Here is a 24,055-nt window from a genome sequence, read left to right on the forward strand (position 1 = left end):
GCTTGCTACCAGCGCTGAGCAGCTGATTAGCAAGCCCTGCTTCCAAAGAAACAGTTGGGAGTTTGCTTTAATTTCCCAATTTTTCCTTTGTAAACCACATCCTTAGCTGCAGCACACCTGACAACACATATAGCATTGTGTGGGGCAGGTACATATGGTTTGAGGAAAACGGCCTTGTGGGACAAACGAAGACCCACCCATGTCAGGCCTAATTAGGCCTGCAGGCTGGAGGTTCCCCACCCTTGTCCTGTCAGAGAAGGCAGAGGGGCACAGGCTATTAAATGGTGCCGCATCATGGGGAAGGGACGTAGCTCAATGGTAGAGCATCCACTTTGCATGCAGAAGGTCCCAGGTTCAATCTCTGGGTAGGGCTGGGAGAGAGCCCCGTCTTAGTATCCTGGAGAGGTACTGCCAGTCAGCGTAGACTGAATAAGATGGACCAATGGATGGACTGGATGGATGAATAAGGTGGACTCAATAGGAGGGCAGCTAAAACAATACCACTCTTCTCTTGTCCTACCTGCACCCTCTCTCTCCCTCTTCTCATCTGGTCTCCCCCTTGCCTTGCTGAATTTGGCAGCAATGGCACACAATGGGGAAACATCTGTGGCCCTCCAGATGTTGCTCCCAGCAGCCAGCATGTCCAATGGTCAGGGATGGTGGGAGCTCCAGTCCACCACCCTTCAGGGAGCCATAGCATCCCCATAACTGTTTCAGAGGCCATCCTGTTCGTTTAATTTGATTTTTTAAATTTTAAATTTGTTTTAAACTTTTGTAACCAGCCCTGGCATTGGTGACAATGAACAGGGGCTTAACATTTACTACTACACACACACATATCCTTTTCCTTCAGGATTTCCTCAGCAGGATTTGGTGCCAACTTGCAACCAAACTCACAATATTTCAGAATACACTGAAATCAGACTTGGATGTCTGGTTCTAGAGGGTCTCTGGCTTTTTCCAGCCACCAGGACTCAGCTACACTGAAGGTTGAGCTGGCACAGAGCCATTCCAGTGTTGAAATGCTTGATCTAGGGCAGCCTTTGCCAATCTGGTGCCCATCAGCCCCAGCCAGAACAGCCCAGCTGACTGAGGCTGAATGGCGTCCAAAGCGCCAGATTGGCAAAGGCTGCTCTAGTCTCGTTCTGTCTCTCTGGTTTTAGGACCCACAGAGTTAGTTACTGCTTTGTTCCAGTAAGATACCTGAAAGATCGTCTTACCCCTTATATACCCAGTCGATCACTGCGCTCTGCAGGTGAGGGCCTCCTGCAGATACCATCTCATCAGGAGGTTCATTCTGCACAACATAGGAAGCGGACCTTTAGTGTGGCAGCACCTACCCTGTGGAATTCCCTCCCTTAAATATTAGGCAGGCTCCATCTCTGTTATCTTTTCGGCACTTTTTGAACTTTTCTCTTTCAACAAGCTTATTGAGACCTATCCCAGTCTGAGTCTGTGTTAGAATTGCTTTTAATATGTTTTCTTTAATAATGTTTTTAACCCTTTTTTTTAAAAAAAGATGTTTTTAAAGCTTTTAAAAAAATGTTTTTAACCTTGTTTTGTTTTATTAAGGTCTTTTTATAATGTTTTAGAGTGTTTTTAGCATTTCTGTTTGCAGCCCTGGGCTCCTGCTGGGAGGTCAGGTGGGATATAAATCCAATAAATAAATAAGAGACTGGCAGCCTTGATGGGATCTGGTTCTAAAGACCCTTTTCCCAGTTCGTTCAAGTAGAGTGTCATACTGGATTCAGCCTTTGGATTGTTCAGGGGCTGCCAGGGACAATGGGTGTTAGAGTCCAAAACAGATAGAGGTCAACAGGCTGAGGAAGGCTGGTCTGCGGACACATGGCCAACCCTTTGCAAAGATGAGCAGAATGACATGCTTCTCCTCATGCAGTGAAAGCCAAAAGTCAAGTACACAAATCAAGTATACAATGTGGATAGCTGTTAAAGACCCAGGTCTGAGGAGTCTCTGATTTCCCACGGCCGGTGAGCAAAGCTGCTGCCATTAGTCGGAATCTTCTATGCATCTCTGGCCACAGAAAGTACAGATTCCTGATCAGAGCTTGGAAAAGTTACTTTTGTGAACTACAAATCCCATCAGCCCAATCCAGTGGCCATGCTGGCTGGGGCTGATGGGAGTTATAGTTTAAAAAAGTAACTTTTCCAAGCTCTGTTCCTGATGCCGAAAAAGTTGGCAACAAACAGTGCGACCTACTGAGGGAGCTCCACCCACAATTGTTTGATTGCATGCCAGGAAGGAGGTGGGGCATGGCTCGAACACCATTATATATCCCAAGTCAATGGAGGGAATGGACCTCTGTCCTCCTCGCCTCCACAAAGAAAGCCCATTGCTTGGGGGGCAGGGTTAGGGGCTGTAGCTCAGTGATAAGAGCAGCTGCTTTAAATGCAAAAGGTGCCACCCCTGGAGAGCTGCTGCCAGTCAGTGTAGACAATATCGAGCTAGATGGATGGACAGCTTCCTTGAAATGACTACCACAACCTTCCCCAACCTGGTGCCCACCAGGTGCTTTGGACTACAACTCCCATCAGCCTCAGCCAGCATGCCTGTGCTGGCTGGGGCCTTCTCCCCAAGCTGGAAACTGGTGCTTTATGTGCCGATTTGTTTAAAATTTGGTGATTGTTTCTAACAATTTTTGTATGTTTCTAAACTTGATTACAAGTTGCTTAGAAACTGCCTTGTGTTAGACAGCTAAAAAATAAAATAAGTAAAAAATCTGGATGGCACCAGGTTGAGGACGCCTAGACTACAACATAGCCGGTATTCTTGATCTGCTTCACCAACAGGCAACACACCATCCCCAGCACTTTAACAGTCCCATTGAGCTTCTGGCTAGGAAAAAATGGCCATCAGTAGCCAGAACAAACTAGCCCCTTGCCATCGCAGATGTTAAATTCAGCCCAGATTCTTCATATCTACCCTTCTTCTTCTTTAAAACAAAAAGGTTAACATTTCTTCAGGTTTAATTTTATTTTGCATAAAGTGCCACTGTCAGCAATCACTGCCCCCACCCCAAAGAAACTCCTTTTCCACATTCTGCTCCCCGCAATGATACAGGTCAATACAATGTAGAAATCAAACATTTAGGCAAGTCTCAGATAGTAAATATTATACAAACATATTTTCAAATACCCTCTGGAGAGGGGAAAAAAACTTTTATGTGTCTTCTGGGTTCCTCATTCAACCCAGGACAGGACCACGAAGGGTGAAATTCTCCCGGTCCAAGTGTCTTTTTTGCATTTGTGATTTTTGTCTTCCTTGCAGTCTGGAAGCTCTTGTCTGTCATTAACGTGTTCCTTGCCTCAGATGATAAAGAGGACCAATTTCATATCCACATGTTGTTTCTCAGGCTCCCTTCAACATGTATCAGGGAGAAAGTTGCTGCAAAAATCCCACCAAATAAATAAATAGAGATTTGAAAGAACAAAAGTGTCTCATCTTGAAAAGAAACATATAGTCCACTTGCATTCAGAAACAGACCAATTTTGATTGTCCTAGCTGTCCTCTTCCATGCTTTTGGAATCCAGCATGTTTTAGAGATTAGTGTGGGAGGCTCTCCACCCTTTTAAAATTACAGAGCAACTTTTTTTTTTTTAAAAAAAGGACTCACATAAGGGAGACAAAAAGATAGAAATTAAGTAGATACATCTCAACATGCACAATGTCCACTTTTCCCCACAGGAAACCTTTTTACCTGATTATGTACATGCCAGCCTTTCCCCACCGAGGAGACTGTGCTGGTTTAGCAGCAGCTGGGTGGGATCAAAGTCTCCCAGAGGCCCAAGAGTGAAAAAGTCTCTTTTGCGGGGTGTGCGTGTTTAGTCTTCAGGGCTTACCTGGTTGGCTCTCCTTTTTTTGAGGATGGAGAACTCTGCTACAGGATGCCTGCTCCCACAATCCGAATGGGTAGAGTGCACTAATAGCCCAAGAGAATCTCCTTGTCAATGCTCAGATAGGACTAACTTGGGCTGTGCACAGGACTCCATGTATTCTTTACTTTAAAATGAGAGGAATAATACTCAAAACATCACAGTCAAATTACATGCCAACAAACGGTGAATCCTGCAACTCATAAAAATGATGCCAATTAGGAAAAAGGTCACAAATGGGGCTTACGTAGGTTCAAGTGTAGCTTCAGACCCATAAGGACTAGAAACGTGGCTTTTTAAAAAAAAAAAAGCGGAGGTTCTTAAGATGCTTAATTTGGTGCCAGTACTAATTTCTGTACTTGTTTGGTGCAGTCATGGAATACACACAGGCCTGGCTTTGCTATCCAAATAGGTCACCCAAGATAGGGGGTGTCTTGGGGGGAAGTGATTCCTGGCTTTGCCTAGATGCTCTGATTCTAGATCGGGGTGCCTAGAAGTAGCCATTATCTGGATGAGCTCTACAGTTGCAAACTTTGGATCTTTTATAAAAAGAAGTCACTGGCCCACAGCCCATATTACAGACACAGCTACTCTCATGTATAAAACTATATGTGTACAGTTAGCAACACAGCATGTGTGAACTTCTAGGAAAAACTGGCTTCTCTTTCTCTCTCTCCAAGGGATCCTGTGGGTTTCCTACCAATCAGAGTAGACCTGGGATGGGGAACCTGTGGCCCTCCAAGTGTTGCTGGGCTCACAACTCCCCTCTGCCTGAGCCATACAGCCAGGGAGTTGTGGGTCTGACAACATCTGCAAGGCCAATGGGTCTCTTTCTTTTTTGAAGGGTTTCAGGGAGAGCAAGACACCTTTTGGTATTTGGCACCTTTTAGCATAGAAATACTTCATACTGTGGAAAAGAAAGGTTTTGTCCTTTAATAAAGAAGCCCTTTCATCCGGTGAAAGAGTTAATACAATGGATTTTTTTAAAATCTAGATTCTAATGGAAACACATATGGAGCCTCTTTCTGTTGGTGATTCAGCTCCAATCTCTAAATTTTGCCAGTTGCCATGGAAATCAGCAAGAGATAAATTATATATATATGTGTGTGTGTGTGTTTTAAGGGGAGGAAGAGGTCGATTTCCCTCTCTCCCTAAACACAGCAGGCTAGTGCTGCTTCCAGCTTTTGTGTGTGTGTGTTGTGTTGTGTGTTTGTGTGTTGAGGAAAAGCTGTGGCTCAGTGGTTGCATTCCTGCTTTGCATGCAAAGGACCCCAGGTTCAATCCCTGGGGTCTCCAGATAGGGCTGGAAGAGACTCCTTGTCTGAGAGCCAGTCAGTGTTGACAACTGAGCGAGATGGACCAAGGATCTGATATAAGACAGCTTCCTACATCCATCAAGTTTAAGTGCCATGGTCTTTCCCTCAAGCAACCCAGGGAACTTTAGGAGTTTGCAGAGGATCAGGATCTGGCAGCAGGCAAAGGGGTACGGGTGAACCTCTGCCTGAGATAGGTGCCTGGCTCAATGGAAGGACGCTCCCTCTGTTCAGCTAGAATTCCCAGGGTTCCTTGGGGCAGAAGCCATGCTATGGGTGACTAGATGCCACACACAGTTTGGGCTCCTGCCTCTTTTCCTAGTTATGCGGCCTGTGTACCTATCATTGTTGCCATGACACTGGGAGTAAGCGTGGTCCCAGCTGATTGGACAAGAAGCCGATAAAAAAGGTCTCAGCACGGGCTAATCAAGACATGGGTGAAGGGTCAGCTGATCAGAGTCTGGGAGACTGGCAGGCAGCCCAGCCAATTACAGCCATGACCAACTGGTGTCACTGACACTCTCGGGCACCCAACAGCCACTTCGAAGGCACGGATGTCTGCTGCTTCCCCAACACAGAGCCTGTGCACACACCATACATTTAAAGCACATGGTTTCCCCCATAGAATCCTAGGAGCTGTAGTTTGCCCCTCGCACATGTTGCTGAACTACAACTCCCATCATCCCTGGCCATTGACCATGCTAGCTGGAGCTGGTGGGAGTTGCAGTTCAGCAACATCTGGAGGGCCAAAGGTTCCCTGCTCCTGACTCAAAGGATGATGCAGCCACCTGGATGATGCTCCAGTAGGGTCACAAAGGGATCAGGGGCTGAAGGCAGGGGTGGGAATCGAGTGAGGCCAGCAGGATCACAGAGCCATACAAAAAAATGAAATGGACTGCCTTCAAGTTGATCCCGACTTATGGGCGACCCTATGAGTAGGGTTTTCATGGTAAGCGGCATTCAGAGAGGGTTTACCATTGCCTCCCTCTGAGGCTGAGAGGCAGTGACTGGCCCAAGGTCACCCAGTGAGCTTCGTGGCTATGTGGGGATTCGAACCCTGCTCTCCCAGGTCTAACACCTTAACCACTACACCATGCTGGCTCTTTACAGAGCCATACAAAAGCTCTTGGAAATAAGAGGGAAGGAGCCATACCTTTTTCATGTTTTTCTAAAAAGCCAGATTCTGAAGTACAAATTACACCTCCCTACTTAATGCAGCAAATCAGTGGCCAAGGTGGCCGGGCAGGTCTGTGGATTTGTGTCTGGCTGTGTCTGCCTCTGAGACCCAAAGAAAAGATCCTTGGATCTTTTCTTTCCAGAATGTTTTTTGGCAGTTCCAAGAACGTAAAACGAAAGAGCTTTAAAACACACACAGACACAAGGAGACAAAGGAAACCCCTTAGGCACCTTTGGCCTTTTCAGAAATCATTGTGGGGTCCAACTGCCTTTGGGGATTTCTCCTTCCCTCGGCTCCATCACAAAAGCCCAGACAGGATGGTGTTCTCTGCACCGGCATTCCACCAACACCACTGCTGAGCCTTAACGCAGTTGCCTGAGTCACTGCAGAGGATAAAGCGACTGTCTGTTTTGGCAAAAGATTTGGCCAGTTCCTTCTGGCTTCAGAAGAAGACGTCCATCCAACAGAGGAACAGTAACAGCATCCCACCAGGGACCACAAAGGAGTACCAACCAGACCCACAGGCCTTGCCAGAAAAACCAGTCACCGGTCCAAGATGCGGACAAAGTCCTCACGCTTGCTGTTGCCTTCGTTTTTGAGGTCAGCAAAGACCTGAGTGAAGTAATGCGGGTCTGCGTTGATCCGGAGCATCTTGGCACTCATGGCGTTGATGATGCGGAGGCAGCGATTCCAGAAGGCGTCCTTGGAGGCCTCCACCAGGAAGGGCTTCAGTGGGTAGGAGATCTCGTTGCCCATGTAAGAGTAGGAAAGGTAGAGGCAGGTGAGCAGAGCCGCTTGGAGCTCGTGCTCGCTGGCCACGCCGTCCCCGTCGATCATCTCGCGGCACAGCAGGTAGACGAAGACGACGTTGGCAGGCGTGACGAAGGCCTGGTCCTGCCAGCCCTGCAGGAGCAAGGAGCGGTCCACACTGCGCAGCCACAGGATGGGCTCGGTGGGCGAGAGGTGCTTCAGGCGGAAGCAGCGGCGGCAGAGGAACTCGCCCAGGCACTTCAGCAGCTCGCTGGTGGATGCCTGGACGATCACCCGGCGGGGTGATGAGGAGGCACCCCCGGTGCTCCCAGGCTTGAGCGTTGCGGTGGAGGCGGCAGAGATGCACTTGGAGCTCAGGGGCGCCAGGGGTGGCTCGCTCCCGTCGTAGCTGGAAAGGTTGGCGCAGGAGAGGGACTTCTTGACATTCTCGTGGTTGAGCTGGGCCACGTCCTTGGCATGCGGGTAGTTGTTGTTGGCGGGTCCCTTGCCACCAGCCCGGGAGCTTTTCTTCTTGGTGGACGCCACCAGCCTTTTCCAAGTCAAGGCCGGGATGAACATGGAGTGTCTCTTGACGCCCTTCTCGACCTTCTGCCCGCCACCCTTGGCGCCAGCGAGGCCTGGGTAGTGGGCCAGAGAACTGGAGGAACCATCGTCATAGAAGCTGGCTTTCCGGAGGCCAGGAGAAAGGGACAACACCGTCCCCATGCCGGCAGGGATGGAAGGAAGGAAGGAAAAGGAGGGAACACTCAACCAGGTTTCCAGGAAAGGGTGGGCGAGCAAGTGGCTGAGTCAAAGCAAGCCAGGGGCAAAGGCCAATCCCACCACGTGGCCAGTCGCAGCAAATTCACCAGGCTCGCCAGCAGGGGCCAGCAGTGTCTCATGACCTAATCCTTCCTAGGGAGGGGGGATCTTCTGGCCCAGCCTGGCCCCTGGGAGCACATTCACCGGCCCGCGGCAAGGGGATCAGCAGCACGTGGCCTGGCCAAAGGTCTCCCTTCCCTGGCGCGAGCCAGCTCCCCAAGACTCGCCGCCGCAGCTCTGGCCCTCCCCATTGTTTGCAACCTTGCGGCAGCTTCTCCTGCAGTTCCCCCCTCCCCACCCGGCCCCAGCTCCCCTCCCCTGGGGCAATTCAGGGCTGCCCGGCTGCAGCCCGACGGAGGTTTTGCTGCATCGCGGCGCGCCGAGCAAAGCAATTCCCCGGACGGGAGCGCCGGCCTCGCAACCTCCAATGGACCTCTTGCAAGGATTGGAAAGAGGGGGAGGGGAAAATGAGCGTCAGACACGGGAAATCTTCGCTATTCCAGGCAGGGGGTGGGGAGCGGAGATATCTCCTCACCCCCCCCAAAAAAATCGTTGCTTCGGAAATGTGGCGTTGCAAACCCCCGATGCAATCCAGCCGGGGTCGGTGGAAATCAATGTCCCTTTTCTCTGTCCACCCCCGTCCCGTCTGGGGAGCAGGATGCCACTGACCTCCTTCCTAGGGAGGCGAAGCCTGTATTCCCCCCCCCTTTAGCTGTTCCTCTCCGATCGGTCCCCAGAGGGCCACAGCACGCCGGGGGTCCTCATCCTGCCTTCAGCCAGAGCGCTCCCCGCCGCGGCTGGGCGGGTGGGCAGGGGGGTCCCCCCCTTTTCCCTTCCGAAGGCTTCTCCTTGCAAACGGCGCCGCCGGATCGGGGCCGCGAGGTGGGGGGGGGAGTCAAATCCCGGCTTTGCAAGCTGCCACCGACGACGCTGCCGCTGCGGCCATCGCTCCTGGTCGCCGCTTCTGCGGCTCCGTCGAAAGGATCCTGGGGTGACCGGTCTGCTTCAGAGGCGCGGAGGCAGGAGCCGCCGCCCTAACGAGCGGAGAGGAGAAGCGCCGACTGGATAAAGGAGGGGGGAGAGCCCCGAGACCCTCCTCCGCCAGCAGCGGCGCGTCTTCTGCCTTCTTGGGGCGGGGGCCGCGGGAGCGCCCAGAAGCGAGCGGCCGATCTTCCTGCTGCGCTCGTCGCCGGCCGGCCGCTGCCTTTGGAATCGCCGCCTTCCTGACAGCATCTGATGGGGATGAAGCAATGAGATGCAAAGGGAGGGGGGCAGGAGGACGAGGAGGGGCGGGAAGGAAGGGCTCGGCACGCAGCCGGGGATGCCGCTCAGCGCCGCCCCCGACGGCAGCCTCGCCGCCCCGGGGAGGAGGCGTCTCTCGCGCTCCCCCTATCGCCCCGACGCAAGAATGGGAACACAGAGAGGAAGGGCCTTCTGCGGCGTCGGAGCACCGGGCCATCCAGAGACTCTTGAAATGGGAGAGCTGGAAAGGGCCTACAAGGCCATCCAGTCGAACCCCCTGCTCAGTGCAGGAATCCGTGTTAAAGGTGGCTGTCCAGCTGCCTCTTGAATGCCTCCAGTGTCGGAGAGCCCACTACTGCTCTAGGGCATCGGTTCCCTTGTCGTATGGCTCTCACAGGAAGTTTCCCCTGATATCCAGTCGAAATCTGGCTTCCTGCAACTTGAGCCCGTTATTCCGTGTCATGCACTCTGGGACGATCGAGAAGAGATCCCGGCCCTCCTTTGTGTGGCAACCTTTCACATACTCGAAGAGTGCTACCCTATCTCTCCTCAGTCTCTTGCCCAGTCCTTTCAGTCTCTCCTCATTGGGCTTGGTTTCCAGTCCCCTGATCATTCGATGCCCTTCTCTGACCCTGTTCCAGTTTATCTGCATCCTACTTAAGCGTAGTATTGTCTGCACTGACTGGCAGCTGCTCTCTCAGATTGCCAGGCAAAGGTCTCGCCCAGCCTTACTCGGAGATGCTGTCTGGGATTGAACCTTCTGCACGCAAAGCAGGTGCTCTGCCACTGAGCTGCAACCCTTCGCCGTAACCGGAGGTATGCATAGCTGGATAAACAGCCCTGAGGCTCAGTCGGTCCTGAATTCTCCATCCAAAACCAGCCAGCCAGGGAAGAATATCACAAGCAGTCACGCACAGACACATACAAATATATTGTTGTTGTTGTTTAATAATTTATGTATTACAATATATTATAATAGTATATATGTTATAAATTATAACATGTGTTTCAAAGTTTGTTTTTATGATGTTTTGAAGTTTTGGTGCTTTTGTTTGCCGCCCTGGGCTCCTGCTGGGAGGAAGGGCGGGATATAAATCAAATAATAAATAAATAAAATAAACAAAACTCAATGCAGGATTCCTTGGTTCACAGGTGGCCTTCCATCAAGGTACTGACAAGACCTATACTGTACCTGCTCAGTTTCAGCAAGATGCCTTCTGCTTGTGTTTCTGGGAACAGCCTACGTCCGAAGGCTAATAGTGTTGACCAGGGCTAGCCAATGTGGTGCCCCCCAGATGATGCCAACTACCATCAGCTCCATCAGCCAGCATGGCCAATGGACGGGGATGATGGGAGTTAGAGTCCATCAACATCTGGAGGGCACCAGATTGGCTTATCCTATGTATTACTTCCATTGTGTAATGCACAATAAACATTTCTCATCTCCCGCTGTCCTGCCCCCTGCCATTCCATGCTTTACAGCGGCTTCTACATTCATGAGATGTGATGTTAGGGCAACCCCTGCCCTCCCATTTACCACCCCTGATTTTTTTTAAAAAGAAAGACAGACATTTTCTGAGCTTGTGCAGTTTTGCATTTTAACTTCAATTGAATCATAGCACCATCACAAGCACAGGAATAAAATCTAAGTTACTAAGCAGGTTTGTACTTGGGGACAATACAAGGTGGCAGTTACAGAGCTTTGAGGATGGAGTGTTCAGAGGAGCTTCATTTGCAGAAGTGGAGTGACGTTTGTACTGTCTTCCAGGTGAAGGCCAAGTAGTGCCAATGTGTCCAGGGAGTATATCCAGAGGTCCTCCCTCTTAGTCAATGCTGCTGGATCTGTTGGCATCTCTACAGCTGTTATAGAAAAGACCAACAGGCTGTGGCTCTCAATGATGAAATGTTTTGCAACTGGTTGCCCCACTTTATATATAGGATACTGATCCCCAAGCCTCTGTAGCACCATCAATCCAGCTTAATGGTGTGACGTTGGAGAATGTTGATCACTTCCCCTATCTTGGCAGCCATCTCTCTGTAAAAGCTGACATCGATGCTGAAATTCAACATCGTCTGAGCTCTGCGAGTGCCGCAGTTTCCCGAATGAGTGTTCAAGGATCAGGATATTCGCAGGGAGACCAAAATGCGTATTTACAAAGCCATTGTACTACCCACTGTACTGTATGCCTGTGAAACATGGACCATTTATAAACGCCACTCCCAACTTCTTGAAAGATTCCACCAATGCTGCCTCCGGAAAATTCTGCAAATTACTTGGGAAGAGAGACAGACTAACGTTAGCATTTTGGAAGAAGTAAAGACTACCAGTGTTGAAACAATGATCCTACAACATCAACTTTGCTGGATCGGCCATGTTGTTCGAATGCCTAATCACCGTCTTCCAACGCAGCTACTTTACTCCCAACTTAAGGATGGAAAACGGAATATTGGTGGACAGCAAAAGAGGTTTAAAGATGTTCTTAAAGTGAATCTAAAAAAATGTAACATGAACATTGAGAACTGGGAAGCCTTGGCCCATGAACGTCCCAAATGGAGATTGGCTATTATCAAAGGTGCTGTGGACTTTGAAGAAGCACGAGTACAGGGTGAAAGGGACAAACGAGCAAAGCGGAAGGCACGTCAAGCAAATCCTCATCGTGACCATCTTCCATTTGGAAACCTGTGTCCTCACTGTGGGAGGCTGTGTGGATCCAGAATTGGCCTCCACAGTCACTTACGGACCCACCGCTAAAGACCTTATCTTGGAAGACAATCTTACTCGGCCATGAGTGATCGCCAATGAAAATTGTTGCTGTCCCCAACATGGGCTGCTCTCTTTGTGGATATATGCCCTCCACTCCTCCCAGGCCGTGGGACTCTAGAGTTTGGCCCTGAGGTCCAGCCCAAGTAGCACCTTTGCCCAAGGGCCTCCCAGGCTATCACTATTTTGGGTGGGATTCAGTCACATACTGGCAAATTCTGGTTGCACAGTTAAGGTCCTGCCCAACATACCCGCTTCCCCCTAAAATTAGACTTTCTGAAAGAAGGAAACTATCAGGAAAATGCACCAGGAGAACATTTGCTTGACACAACCTCGTCTAACCTCCCCGCAAACAAATCAGAATGAACGCTCAATGAACAGGTCATCTGGAAATGAACTGAGTATAAACGTAATGTTTAACCTCCTTCAGCCTCCCTGCGTGAGTCTTCTTTTTAGCCCTGGATGATCTAGAAGGATCAGCACCAGGGAGTTGACATTTGAAGGTAATTAACTTTTTTTTTTAAATCATAATCAGTAAAAATAGGCTCCTGCCTTCTGTTTGCTTTTTCTATTTTGGTGTCGCCTGTGTCAGCCAAGAAAAGAAAGGGGAGGGAAAGGGTTGAGTATACAAACAAGAAAACAATCTTAAAAAAAAAAAAAGAGAGAGAGACCTATATCTAAAATAAGACACTTTAGATTTGGAGCGAGTTGCATAATAGCCTGTGGGCTGGCCTCATGGGGGATAATTGCATGGCAAAAATAGAGGGATTGCAGAGCTGAGTCCCAACAGCTTGTCTGGAGGATGCTACAGTGAAAAAGGACAAAGATGGTCTGTGAGTGTATCAAGAGAAGGAAAGAATTATATGGAATCTCACGGTGCTGGAAGGGGAAACCAAAGTCATCTAGTCCAACCAACATGCGAGCATAAGGAGAGGCCTGGTGGGATCAGGCCAGTCTACTCCAGTATTCTGTTTATGACAGGCACATGCCACAAGCAGAGCATGAAGGCAGCACCCTTCTTCCACTGCTCCTGCCCAGCAATTCATATTTTAGTAGCATACTGCTTCTCCTGAACATGGAGGTTCCACTGAGTCACCACAGCGAAAACGTAAGAAGATTGGAAGCTGTGTTATACTGAGTCAGACCATTGGTCCATCTAGCTCAGTGTTATCAGCACTGACTGGAAGTGGCTCTCCAGGGCTTCAGGCAGAATTCCCAGCCCTACCTGGAGATGCCAAGAATTGAATCCAAGACCTTTTGCACACATAGCACAGTGGTACAGCACAGCCTATGTTCCATTCCAAAAAGATAGAAGTATGATTCTAGTCCTCATGTTTCTGAATAAAGGGATACTTGAATAACATAGGAAGCTGCTTTATAGTGAGTCAGACCATTGGTCTGTCTAGCTCAGTATTGTCTACACTGACTGGCAGCGGTTCCTCTGGGTTTCAGGTAGGGGATATTCCCAGTCTTACCTGGAAACACCTGGATTGAACCTGGGGCCACTTGCATGCAAAGCACTGAGCTACAGCCCTTCCCAAAAAGCCATCCACAGGCCTCCCCTCTTGCATTAATTTGTCCAACCTCCCCCCCCCTTTTAAAGCCATCCAAACAAGTGGCCTGTGGCTATTGCCACCATCGCTTGTGGCAGCAGATTCCATACACTGATTTTGCATTACGGGATGAAATCCAGACTCTCCAGCCAATCAGTTTTGATAAGCCCATTGGGTTCTGGCATTATGAACAGCAGGAGACAAATGTATCTCCACTTTCTCCCCACGTCCCCCGAACCTGCGCAGGCAGTGGTATGCTGGAGAAAACGCAGAGGAGGCTAATGAATCAAATCAGACCCGGCCCCTGTAAAAAAATTCCTTCCCCACATAATGAGTGGAAGAATACCCCTCACAAGAGGATTCAGGATGGCACGGATGTAATTAAAAGATATTCTCCCAGCAACGAGGCAACTCCATTTGACATCGAAGAAAACAGGCTCCTGGACTCGTTTGGAGCATTACCAAAGGAGGCACAAAAGGAGATACTAATGAGGCTGGAGGACTTGAAAACCCGCTTGACAGTTCTCAATCAAAACACAGGCAGGATTTTAAGTGCGGTGCCAAGAGAAGATGAGGAACACAATGTTTTGGCCCAAAAGGAGGTGTACCTGAATGACCGGAAGCTACCGCAAGAAAGGATGCCTGGAGCTAAATGCGTCCAGGTCTCGGCAGACATCAACCATGTGGCCAATAAATGGGAGTATAGTGAGGCCCCCATGACGTGTCCCTCTACCCACAGAAATCCAACAAAGATTAAACCGACCCCCTCTTGGACCGAGATGATAATTTTGGAGGCAAACGAACTTGGCACACCTGAATTAGTAACCAACTGGAATGATTCCCGAAGCAAGAATCCGGCCCGATATTGCTCTAATGTCAGCAGATGGAGCCCACGTTTGGAGGAGATCGAGTTCTTAGGAGAAGACACTGCAGAGTGTGGGAAACTCAAGGTTTTAAAAAATCCATTACATGTAACCGCGGATAAGCAATCGGAGATGGACATCCGAGACTTCACTTCAGACCCCGGTGAGAAGGCGAGCCCCGCACTCGGCATGGTAGAAAAGTCTCTCACCCCTTTTTTGACAGAAGCCCACCAGGCATGCCCAACTATTGATGTTATCCTGGAACGTTGCAGGCTGGGCTAATAAGTGTTCTGATCCAGTTTTCTTATATATATTAACAGTTATGACATCATTTTTATTCAGGAGACTTGGCTGAGAGAAGAGCCAGCGGTGAGCGGCTTCGTCGCATACTCCCTCGATGCAATCCCCAATGCCGGGGGGATGTCCTAAAGGGGGTCTACAGTATTAGTTTCGACCAAATTGGGAATACTCACTAGGAAAATTGGGGAACTGGGTAATATCGCGATCGCCCTGTTGCTTAAATCCCCCGCACGCCACCTATTACTAATTAATGTATACTTCCCCCCCCCAATCTGGGAAACAGGAAATCAAGGCCCCCTGGGGAAAGCTGGAGGTGCTTATTAGCAGGCTGACGAGGGAATTTCCCCTTGCCCATGTCATAGCGGCCGGGGATTTTAATGCGAGAATTGGCCCCAGTGATGAAGCGTTGTATTCCCATTTCCATCTTGTCCCCCCGAAACCGGAGACGGCCCACCCCCTCCCTGTTAGACAGGCTAAAGATTTGAAATGCAACTTTGCGGGACAGTGTCTACTATGGATGACAAATACTCTAGATCTGGTGATATTGCGCGGGAGTGTACGAGGCAACAGGAGCAGCGAATATACCTTTGTAACGAACTCGGGGGCTTCTACTATCGATTATTTTATGGTTTCCTATAACCTGTTGAACTCTGTGTCAAGTTGCCGTGTAGGCGTACGTGGTGATAGTGACCACTTACCCCTATTGATGCTCCGTAATCTTGGAGATGAACCACTTCAGCTGGCCAGTGTCCCAGTGTTAAATCTGCTAGCGGAACACCGGGACTCCCGTATTAAATGGACTCCCAAACTAGCCAAGGAGATGACAAACCTTCTTCAGTCAGAGGGTCCCCAATGCCTGCGAGAGGCTATAATAACTGCTGAGGCCCCTGAAACAGTCGTAGAACTCTTTCAGGAGGTGACTTGCTCCCTTTACAGTCAGCTGTCCTCTAAGCGACTGAAAAAATTCTGAGCTTTCCACCTAGAGTCCAAATCCTGGTTTGATTTTGAATGTATCGATTTTAAGAATTCCTTTACGGAAATGTACAAGTCATACAGAATCCTTGATCTACTTTCTGTGCCCCCTGAGTATTATGAACTTAAGAAATGCTATAAAACCTTAATCAAAATGAAAAAGAATCAAGCCCAGAGACACATGTGGCAAAACCTTATAAAAACATCCAGATTAAAAGACTCGGCTGCTTTCTGTTGCAAAATAATTTGAGTTTAGTAGCAGTGTTTCCCAACCTATGGCTCAGTGACGCTTTCCCTGCGCCTGCGGATTACTTAGCCAACCTGAGCATTGCTAAGTATAGAAGGGCGTTCACACTCGCGAGATTCAATGTACTTCCCTCAGCGCTCCTGGAAGGTAGATATAAGAGAGTCCCCTATGACCCACGGGGACCCTGCAGGTCCGGGGCAGTGGAATCAGTGGACCATGTTATATTATATAGCTTCTTATATCGAGATCTCCGTGACACCTTTATTTATCTTCCCATGTACAAAATGTGCAGAGGCCCTGAGTCATCTGTCGTGCACCAACTCTTGGCAGATCGGGAACCACGGGTCACTATTATGGCAGCCAAATTCTGTGTAGCCGCCATCACCCGCAGGAAAAAGTTGGCCTGGAGATTTTAAAAGATTTCATTATTTTATTATTTTTGGTGGACTGCCATTTTGTAATTATACATTTTATGATTATGTTGTGTACCTTCCATTTGCTGGTCTTTGACCGAAACAAACTTCTTTACATTTTTACTTTCTCCCCACTATACTCTTTTTTATCAACCTGTACTGCTGTCATCCTTTACCCTGCCGCCATCATCTTTTGCCAAAGTGAGCAAGCACAGATTATTTAGTCTTTCCTCAAAGAGGAAAGTTGTTCCAACCCCCAGATCATTTGGGCTGCCCTTATCTGCTCCTTTTCCTGCTCTGCCACGTCCCCTTTGAGATGGGTTATCAACTGAGTTTGATATAGTATCCCAAAGGCAGCTGCATCATGAATTTGTATAAAAGCATTATAATAACTGGCAGCTTTATTTTCAGTCCTTTACCCAACAATCCCTATCATGGAATTTGCCTCTCTTTTTCTGTCACCGTTGTGCATCTAGAATAGGCGTGCAGATAAAATGGATGCCACGGCTTATTAGAAGTGCCACAATTCCAGAGGGATGCCACTGCAGTTAAACAGGAAGGGCATCCAAGGAATCAGTAAAAGGCAAGAAAGCATTGTTTTAGATTAGAAAGTGGAGGATGTACCCAAACAAGGAAGATTCCCAGTATTCTGTTCCCGTCAGTGACAGTTGCTGATGGCTTAGAGCAGCTCCTAGAATGTTCAGACAAAAACCCAGAGTGGATTCCGCTGCCCCTGCCCCACTGACATGCAGCCACCAGCCGCCACTGTTTGGGGTGCTTGAGGGCCAAACTCAAAAATGGGAAAATGTCCTTAATTTTAAAATATACTTGTTTTTAACTGGGCTGTATTTATACTAATATTAACACTGGTGTAGTCATCCAGGATCTCAGGGGGTCTTAGACCTCTTACTTTTTTGTGAGCAGCAGGGGCCCTATGTCTCCAGCATCCTACAAACCAATCAGCATGCAAGGGGAGTGTTAGCCACTGAGAAGAGTCCTCTAACATGCTTCCTTTCATTTCCTGCTGATTGAAGCCAATCAGAGTGAAAGGAAGTGAGTCAGCCACTGAGAAGACTCTTTTCAATAACTAACACTCTCCTCTTCCGTGGTTACTGGCTCCTAGGGACTTGTGTTGTTGTGGGAGCAGGCATTAACAAGAATCTCATTCTCAACCCAGCAGCAAAAAAAGAGGAAGGGGTGTGACTGTGACTATCATGAAAGAACCCCGCACCTCTGAATTTGCCACTACACTACTGAATACCAAGTGTATTGTTTTATATCCAAGAAGGCAGTAAAGGAACACACAAATACAAGCATTAACAACTTTTGAGACTTTATTAATAGACTCAGGTTTCAGCCATAGAGATACTGTATCTAAAGTTTATTGCGGCCTTAAAACTGTGACCTGGGGAAAGAAATCAACCTGACTAACTGGCATACAATATGGCTTAGCAAGTCGTGCATATCAGTGTCAACAAACAGTTGTGATTTTTTTTAAGCGATGCACAGATGCACAGATGTTTTTTCACACTAGTCAGGCTGGCACAAATCTTGAGTCAGGGAAGTAGCATGGAAGCAGAGATGCCTAACGGCAGCTGTGGTTCTACAGTGATTTAGCTGCCTCTTCCTGATGCATTGTAACTAAAGAGATGTCTACACAGTGGAGGCTGGTCCATTCACTGCCTCCCCAACCCCCCCCCCCGGCTTGCCTTCTTACAACCAGTCTAAGGGGTGGCCCTGGCTGTCAGCTTCTCCCTCTTCCTTAGTCTCAGGGTTGTCCTTGTAGAACTCAGCAGGGAGAGGATGGGGGCAAAACTAAGCTAAGTTGGCTCTGCCTGTCATTGTCTCTGGCGCCACCTGCTGTTGGCCTCCGTGCCTTCCACCCTATCAGTCCCAATGGACACCACTGTCACTGGGAATACCATAAAGATCCTTTGCAGCGTTCATTATCAGTTTTTGAAAATTTCAGCATGAACCCTCTTTCCAAAGAATGAATACATTTTGTTAGTAGCAGCCAGATATCTCAGAAATGAAATATACAAACAGCTGAAGGTTCAGCTACAGAGATACTGTATTTAAAGTTTATGAAATATTACTAAGATTAAGACTTGCAGCCTTAAAACTATAACAGGAGGTACAGTTTGTGGTGCCTATGCAATATATAACTCACCATTTGAGAGATCATGCGAAAACAGAATATTTCGTTTACTACCTGGTATGATTTTATAACCTTGGCCACATCCGGACTATACATTTAAAATGGTATGATACAACTTTAAACAATCACAGCTTCCCCAAAGAATCCTGAGGACTGTATATAATAATAATAATAAATTTTATTTCTGAGTCGCCTATCTGGCCGAGTTAACGGCCACTCTAGGCGACGTACATAATAAAATGATATACAACATATACAATATAAACCAAAACCGGAATCCCTAATTAATCTAAAACCACCCACATCTTATAACAAAAGAAAACTAGTCCGCCCCAAGAGTCCTGTAGGCCTGCCTAAATAGCCAGGTTTTCAAGACTCGGTGGAAACTTGCCAGGGAGGAGGCATGGCGGGTGTCATAGGGTAGGGAATTCCAGAGGGTGGGGGCCACAATCGAAAATGCCCTCTCTCTGGTCCGCACCAGCCTAGCTGTTTTAACTGGCGGGACCGAGAGAAGGTCTTGTGAGGCTGATCTCGTTAGGTGGCATATTTGGTGATGCTGGAGGCGCTCCTTCAGATAAACTGGGCTGAAACCGTATAGAGCTGTAAAGGTTAACACCAACACCTTGAATTGGGCCTGGTAAACAACTGGTAGCCAGTGTAGATCTTATAACACCGGAGTGATATGATCACAGCGGCGGCTGTTCTTAATCAAACGTGCCGCCGCATTCTGTACCACCTGTAATTTCCGGACCGTTTTCAAGGGTAACCCAACGTAGAGCGCATTACAGTAGTCTAAGCGAGAGGAGACCAGGGCATGTACCACCCGTGGGAGCAGATGGACAGGAAGGTAGGGTCGTAGCCTCTGTATTAGATGTAATTGATACCAAGCTGCCCGGCTCACTGCCAAGACCTGAGCCTCCATGGACAGCTGGGAGTCAAGGATGACCCCGAGGCTGCGGACCTGGTCCTTCAGGGGCAATTTTACCCCATTAAACACCAGGTCTATATCTCCTAACCTTCTCTTGTCTCCCACGAGCAGCACCTCGGTCTTGTCGGGGTTCAGTAGTTTGTTAAGGGTGCCAAGAGTTGTTAGGAGACTCTTTGTCCCCTCACAGAGCTGTAATTTAACAGTCAGTTCCTCTTCCCAGGGGACTCTGGGTATTGGAATACAGAAAGACTAATGTCAAGACAATATAAAATGATTTGGCATTTCTTTTTATTAAGCTCCTTGTTCGATCATTGTCTGAGTGAAACACTTGAACTCCTCTGTGGACATACAACATCTGAAAAATAAAATAAGGTATAATTTGTAAAGCGAAACAACATATAAGACCTTATCACTGTGCTATTGTTAATTGTTACAGTTTTGTCTTCCACTGTAATCCTTTTCGTAAATTGAATAAAAACACACACTGTCTCTCTCACACACTCTCTACCCCTATTTCTATTCACAAATAGGCAAGAAATCCTTGTGGTTTAAGAACTTACCTGTAGCCAACAGATATTTCTATCAAACTTTACAAAGCAGGGAAATTGGGCAATTATAGTTAGTGCACCAGGGGAGCAGGAGACCTGACCTCCTCTCTGAGATATTCTACTGCCCTACAAATTTGTAAAAATGCAAACATAATTTGGGTTGGTCTTTTACAGTCCAATCCACCTCCCGAGTAGCTTGGAAGAATTTGGTAACATGTGCTTCTGAGCCCTACTTTATCACAAGCCATATCATTGGTCTTTCCAGTCTAGTACTGTCCACTTGAGGGGCAGCCAACACGGTGCACTCCAGATGCTGCTGGCCTCCGGCTCCCATCATCCCTGACCATTGGCCATGCTGGCTGGGGATGATGGGAGTCAGAGTCCAGCCACATCACCACCTTGGCCACCCACGCCACATGAAAACAGAAGCAGAATAAAATAACAAGAATAGTGCTGTTGTCATTAATGCTGTTCACAGACATTATGAAATAAACGAGCTATCCAAGATGTGTCTACTCAGGAGTAAGCTCCACATAGTGCAATGGGACCAACCCATTGCTTAAAGCACCTTGGACAGCTCCTTGGAAGTTCGGACTAAAACCTGGAGCAGGTCCCCTTCCCCAGCAACACTGGGGCCACCTTCAGCCACTGCTTGCCCAGAACAGAAAACTAGGTAAGGTACAGAGCTTGGAAAAGTTACTTTTTTGAACGACAACTCCCATCAGCCCCAGCCAGCATGGCCACTGGATTAGGCTGATGGGAGTTGTCGTTCAAAAAAGTAACTTTTCCAAGCTAAGGAAGCAGGGTTGCCAATGAGGTGCACTCCAGATGTTGCTGGACTCCAGCTCCGGTCATCGTCCCTCACCGTTGACTGTGCTGTCTGGCAGGGCTGATGGCTGTTGGAGCCTGACAACACACATACCTGCAGGGACCCAGATGTTGGCTCCCTTCCCTGCACTCCATGCGGTCTCTCCCTGAGGGAAGCCGCACATTTGGAGAACTCTCACGGCGAGGCTTGAAGCTGTGACCAGCCTGTGAGGGCCAAACTTGAGTTTTTTCCCTGTTCTCCTTTGTTAGATGAGAACAATATAAGGAGTGTGGCTAGGCCAGAGTGCCTTGCAACATGGCCACCTGCTCCTCCTCCTTTTCCCCAGGCATGGATGCCTGAGAAGTGAACCAGATTTATCCCAGACTCTGTCCTCCTTTGAAGCTCCCTTTTGCAGCCGTTGGTCTCCTGTGGAGGAGCGAAGAGGGAGCCAGCTATAAGTCATCCGGCCTGGTGAGATGACTCCCTTCCCTCTGAAGTAGATTTAAGCCAGCTGCTGAGGTGCCATGGAGTGCAGCAAGATGCACACCTGGAGCTCTGTTGACTTTCTTGTTTGTACTTATGTATTTAAGTCTAGATTATTTCTTTTTTAATATGGAATTTATTTTATGTTTGCCAAATTGTTTATTTTTGTCCTATTTGAATTTATTGCTGTGTTCCCACCCTTACCCCAGTGCTTTTATTTTGAGTGTTTGTTGTTATGCCACTTTTGGCACAGGTCACCATGGAAAGATGGCATATAAATATGGTGGTCCCAGGCTATGGTCTGAAGGCACATGAGGCCAGCACCCTGCTGAGGTCTGGTCAGTGCCATGATGGGAGACCGCCTGGGAACTGTACGTAAGCCGCCTTGGATTTCTATCAAGAAAAGGAAGGAGGGGTATAAAAGTAATAAATAAATAAATAAATTGTTGTTGTTATGTGCCTCCAAGTCGACTAGGACTTATGGCAACCCTATGAATCAGTGACCTCCAAGAGCATCTGTCATGAACCACCCTGTTCAGATCTTGTAAGTTCAGGTCTGTGGCTTCCTTTATGGAACCAATCCATCCCTTGTTTGGCCTTCCTCTTTTTTCCCTCCCTTCTGTTTTCCCCAGCATGATTGTCTTTTCTAGTGAATCAGGTCTTCTCATGATGTGTCCAAAGTATGATAACCAGTTTCATCATTTTAGCTTCTAGTGACAGTTCTGGTTTAATTTGAAATAAACCCAGTTAAACAATCAATCAATTATTCCGCTCCTTCCAGCAGCAGTGGGAAACCTCTAGCCCTCTTCAGGGGCTGCTGAACTGCAACTCCCATTGGCCCCTGCACGGCTGGCCAATGGCGAGGGATGATGGGAGTCGCAAGCCTGCAACATCCTGAGAGCCCACGGCTCTCCAGACTCGCGGAGGGAGGGGTGGAAGAGGGGCGCACTCTCCAGAACTACAGTTCCCATCAGGCTCCGCGGCGAGCGGCCCAGCGGCTTCCGGAGGGCGAGTGGGCGGGGTGCCGGAAGCCAAGCAAGGCAGGGCAGGAGGCTCCTCTGTGGTGTCCCCTTAACCCCCGCTCCGCTCGCGCGCGCAGGCCCGGCTTCGGTGGGACTCGGCTGGGCTTCGGCTCCGCCCGGAGGGGCCTGGCTGGTGCGGCTGCCGGGCCTTCCCCGTCGCTGCTTGGGGCGCAGGGAGAGGCAGAGGCCGGGCGGGATGGAGGCCGTGCCCCGCATGCCCATGATCTGGCTGGACCTCAAGGAGGCCGGAGAGTTCGGCTTCCACCAGGCCGTCAAGAAGGTGAGGGGGGAGGGCTTGTTTTGCCTGAGGGGTGACGGGGGGGGAGACGGAGGTCTTAGCGGGTGGGGCAGTTGGCGGTGGGGGGTGGGTATGGGGTGTGGGGAGGGTGTTGTGGGGGGGCTGAGTGTTTGGGGGTGGGGATAAAGCCCTGAGGGGGAACTGTGAGGATAAGGGGGCGGGGCTTATGAGGGAGGGGTGGGGCACGTTTGGGCTGGGGTGGGCAGTGTCTTGTGGGGAACAATGTAGGGGAGGGTTCGTTTTGTGGGGAGGAGATGAGGGTCTGGGGTGGTGCTGGAGGAGGAGAGGGGGGTTAGGGGAGGGGGAGCTTTGGGGCAGAGATGTGCAAGACGGTGAGGACACTTTGCTTGAGGTAGAGGGGCGAGGTCGGTGCAGAGCGGGGCAAAGGTGCTGCAGGGCGGCGTGTGACTGGAGCGGGGTGCTCGCGTAATGCTCAGGACGGCGCCAGCATCGGTAAGCAAAACACACCTGTAGCCTTGCTGGGAGAGGCAGGCTCTTTTTTTTTTTTTGCTGGCTGGGGACCTGTTTCTGAGGCCGCATGCAGAAGATCTCTTTGTGCTTCACAATTGTGGGGCTTCATTCTGGTTCTGTGGTTGGAGGCTGTAATGTGGCTTCATTCTTAAGCTTGTAAGAGTGGGGGGAGGGAAACATTTCTCTCCTTTCACAATTGTCAGTACATCAAGGTGACTAAAGAGGTTCTAAAGTGGTGTTTCACATCCTTTTGGGAAGACAGACCAAAGTTCCCTGGAGGATAGACGGGATGCGGAGGCAGGCTAGCCGGGACACACGGGTGGGTGGGTGGCTGGAATCCTCATTGATGAAGAACATAAGAAGAGCCTGGATCAGACTAAAAAGGCCCATCCTGGACCATATCCTGGACAGCGGCCGGCCAGATAGATGCCTCTGAGTTGCCCGCAAACAGGATGTGAACGCAATTGATGATCATTTAGAGGCATGTTGCCCTCAATACTGAAGCTAGTCCATAACCATCATGACTGGTAGCCTTTGACAGCCTTGTCCTCTGTGAATTTATCAAATCCTCTTTGAAAAATAATCCCAAATTAGTGGCCTTGACTACATCTTGTTGAAATAAATTCCATAGGTAGCTGTGCATTGTATGAAGAAGTATTTTCTCTCTTTAATCTTCCTGCTGTTCAGCTTCATTGGATGAGAGAGAGAGAAATTTTTCTCTCCCCACACCATGTAAAATTTATGTATACTTCTCTCGTGCCCCCTAGTCCTAAACGTTGTAACCTTTGCTGGGCTAAGGGGTAACTGACCAAAATGAAGGAATCAAATATGCTCCCTTAATGTCTTAGTCTGTCACTGAAGAAGATTCTTGAGAAATAAGAATGATCAAAGGATCAGGAGAGGTGGTTGAAGTGCAATTTGGTGAAAGGGGAAACCTTGTCACGGTAGGAAGAATGTTTGTGAGGCATGACAGGGATGACAGAGAGAAGGATGAGATGTGGGCGTGTGAGGGCCTTGAGTCTTGATGCATGATCA

The 24,055-nt window shown here is 48.9% G+C and overlaps 2 protein-coding genes across 3 annotated transcripts in view; one reads left to right on the forward strand and one right to left on the reverse strand.

The window, feature by feature from the left end:
- Positions 1-6,924: 6,924 nt before the first annotated feature.
- Positions 6,925-7,857, reverse strand: LOC133365388 (cyclin-dependent kinase 5 activator 1-like). Its single transcript, XM_061587204.1, has one exon. It carries the CDS (start codon positions 7,855-7,857, stop codon positions 6,925-6,927), a length of 933 nt encoding a protein of 310 aa, XP_061443188.1.
- A 14,303-nt stretch (positions 7,858-22,160) lies between these two features.
- PTPN23 (protein tyrosine phosphatase non-receptor type 23) overlaps positions 22,161-24,055 on the forward strand; it is a 46,661-nt gene continuing 44,766 nt past the window's right edge. The window contains exon 1 of one of the 2 annotated variants that reach the window (XM_061587220.1): positions 22,161-22,531. In XM_061587220.1, coding sequence (XP_061443204.1) covers positions 22,448-22,531 — 84 coding nt within the window. In that variant the 5' untranslated portion in view covers positions 22,161-22,447. The remainder of the gene's footprint in view (positions 22,532-24,055) is intronic. The other variant, XM_061587219.1, reaches the window with a different exon arrangement.

The sequence above is a fragment of the Rhineura floridana genome, chromosome 10, assembly GCF_030035675.1.
Source record: "Rhineura floridana isolate rRhiFlo1 chromosome 10, rRhiFlo1.hap2, whole genome shotgun sequence".
In the NCBI taxonomy this organism is placed as follows: Eukaryota; Metazoa; Chordata; class Lepidosauria; order Squamata; family Rhineuridae; genus Rhineura; species Rhineura floridana.

Bases quoted from the DNA above. Each gene is read 5' to 3' on its own strand.
- LOC133365388 (XM_061587204.1), bottom strand. From the start codon at position 7,857: ATGGGGACGGTGTTGTCCCTTTCTCCTGGCCTCCGGAAAGCCAGCTTC.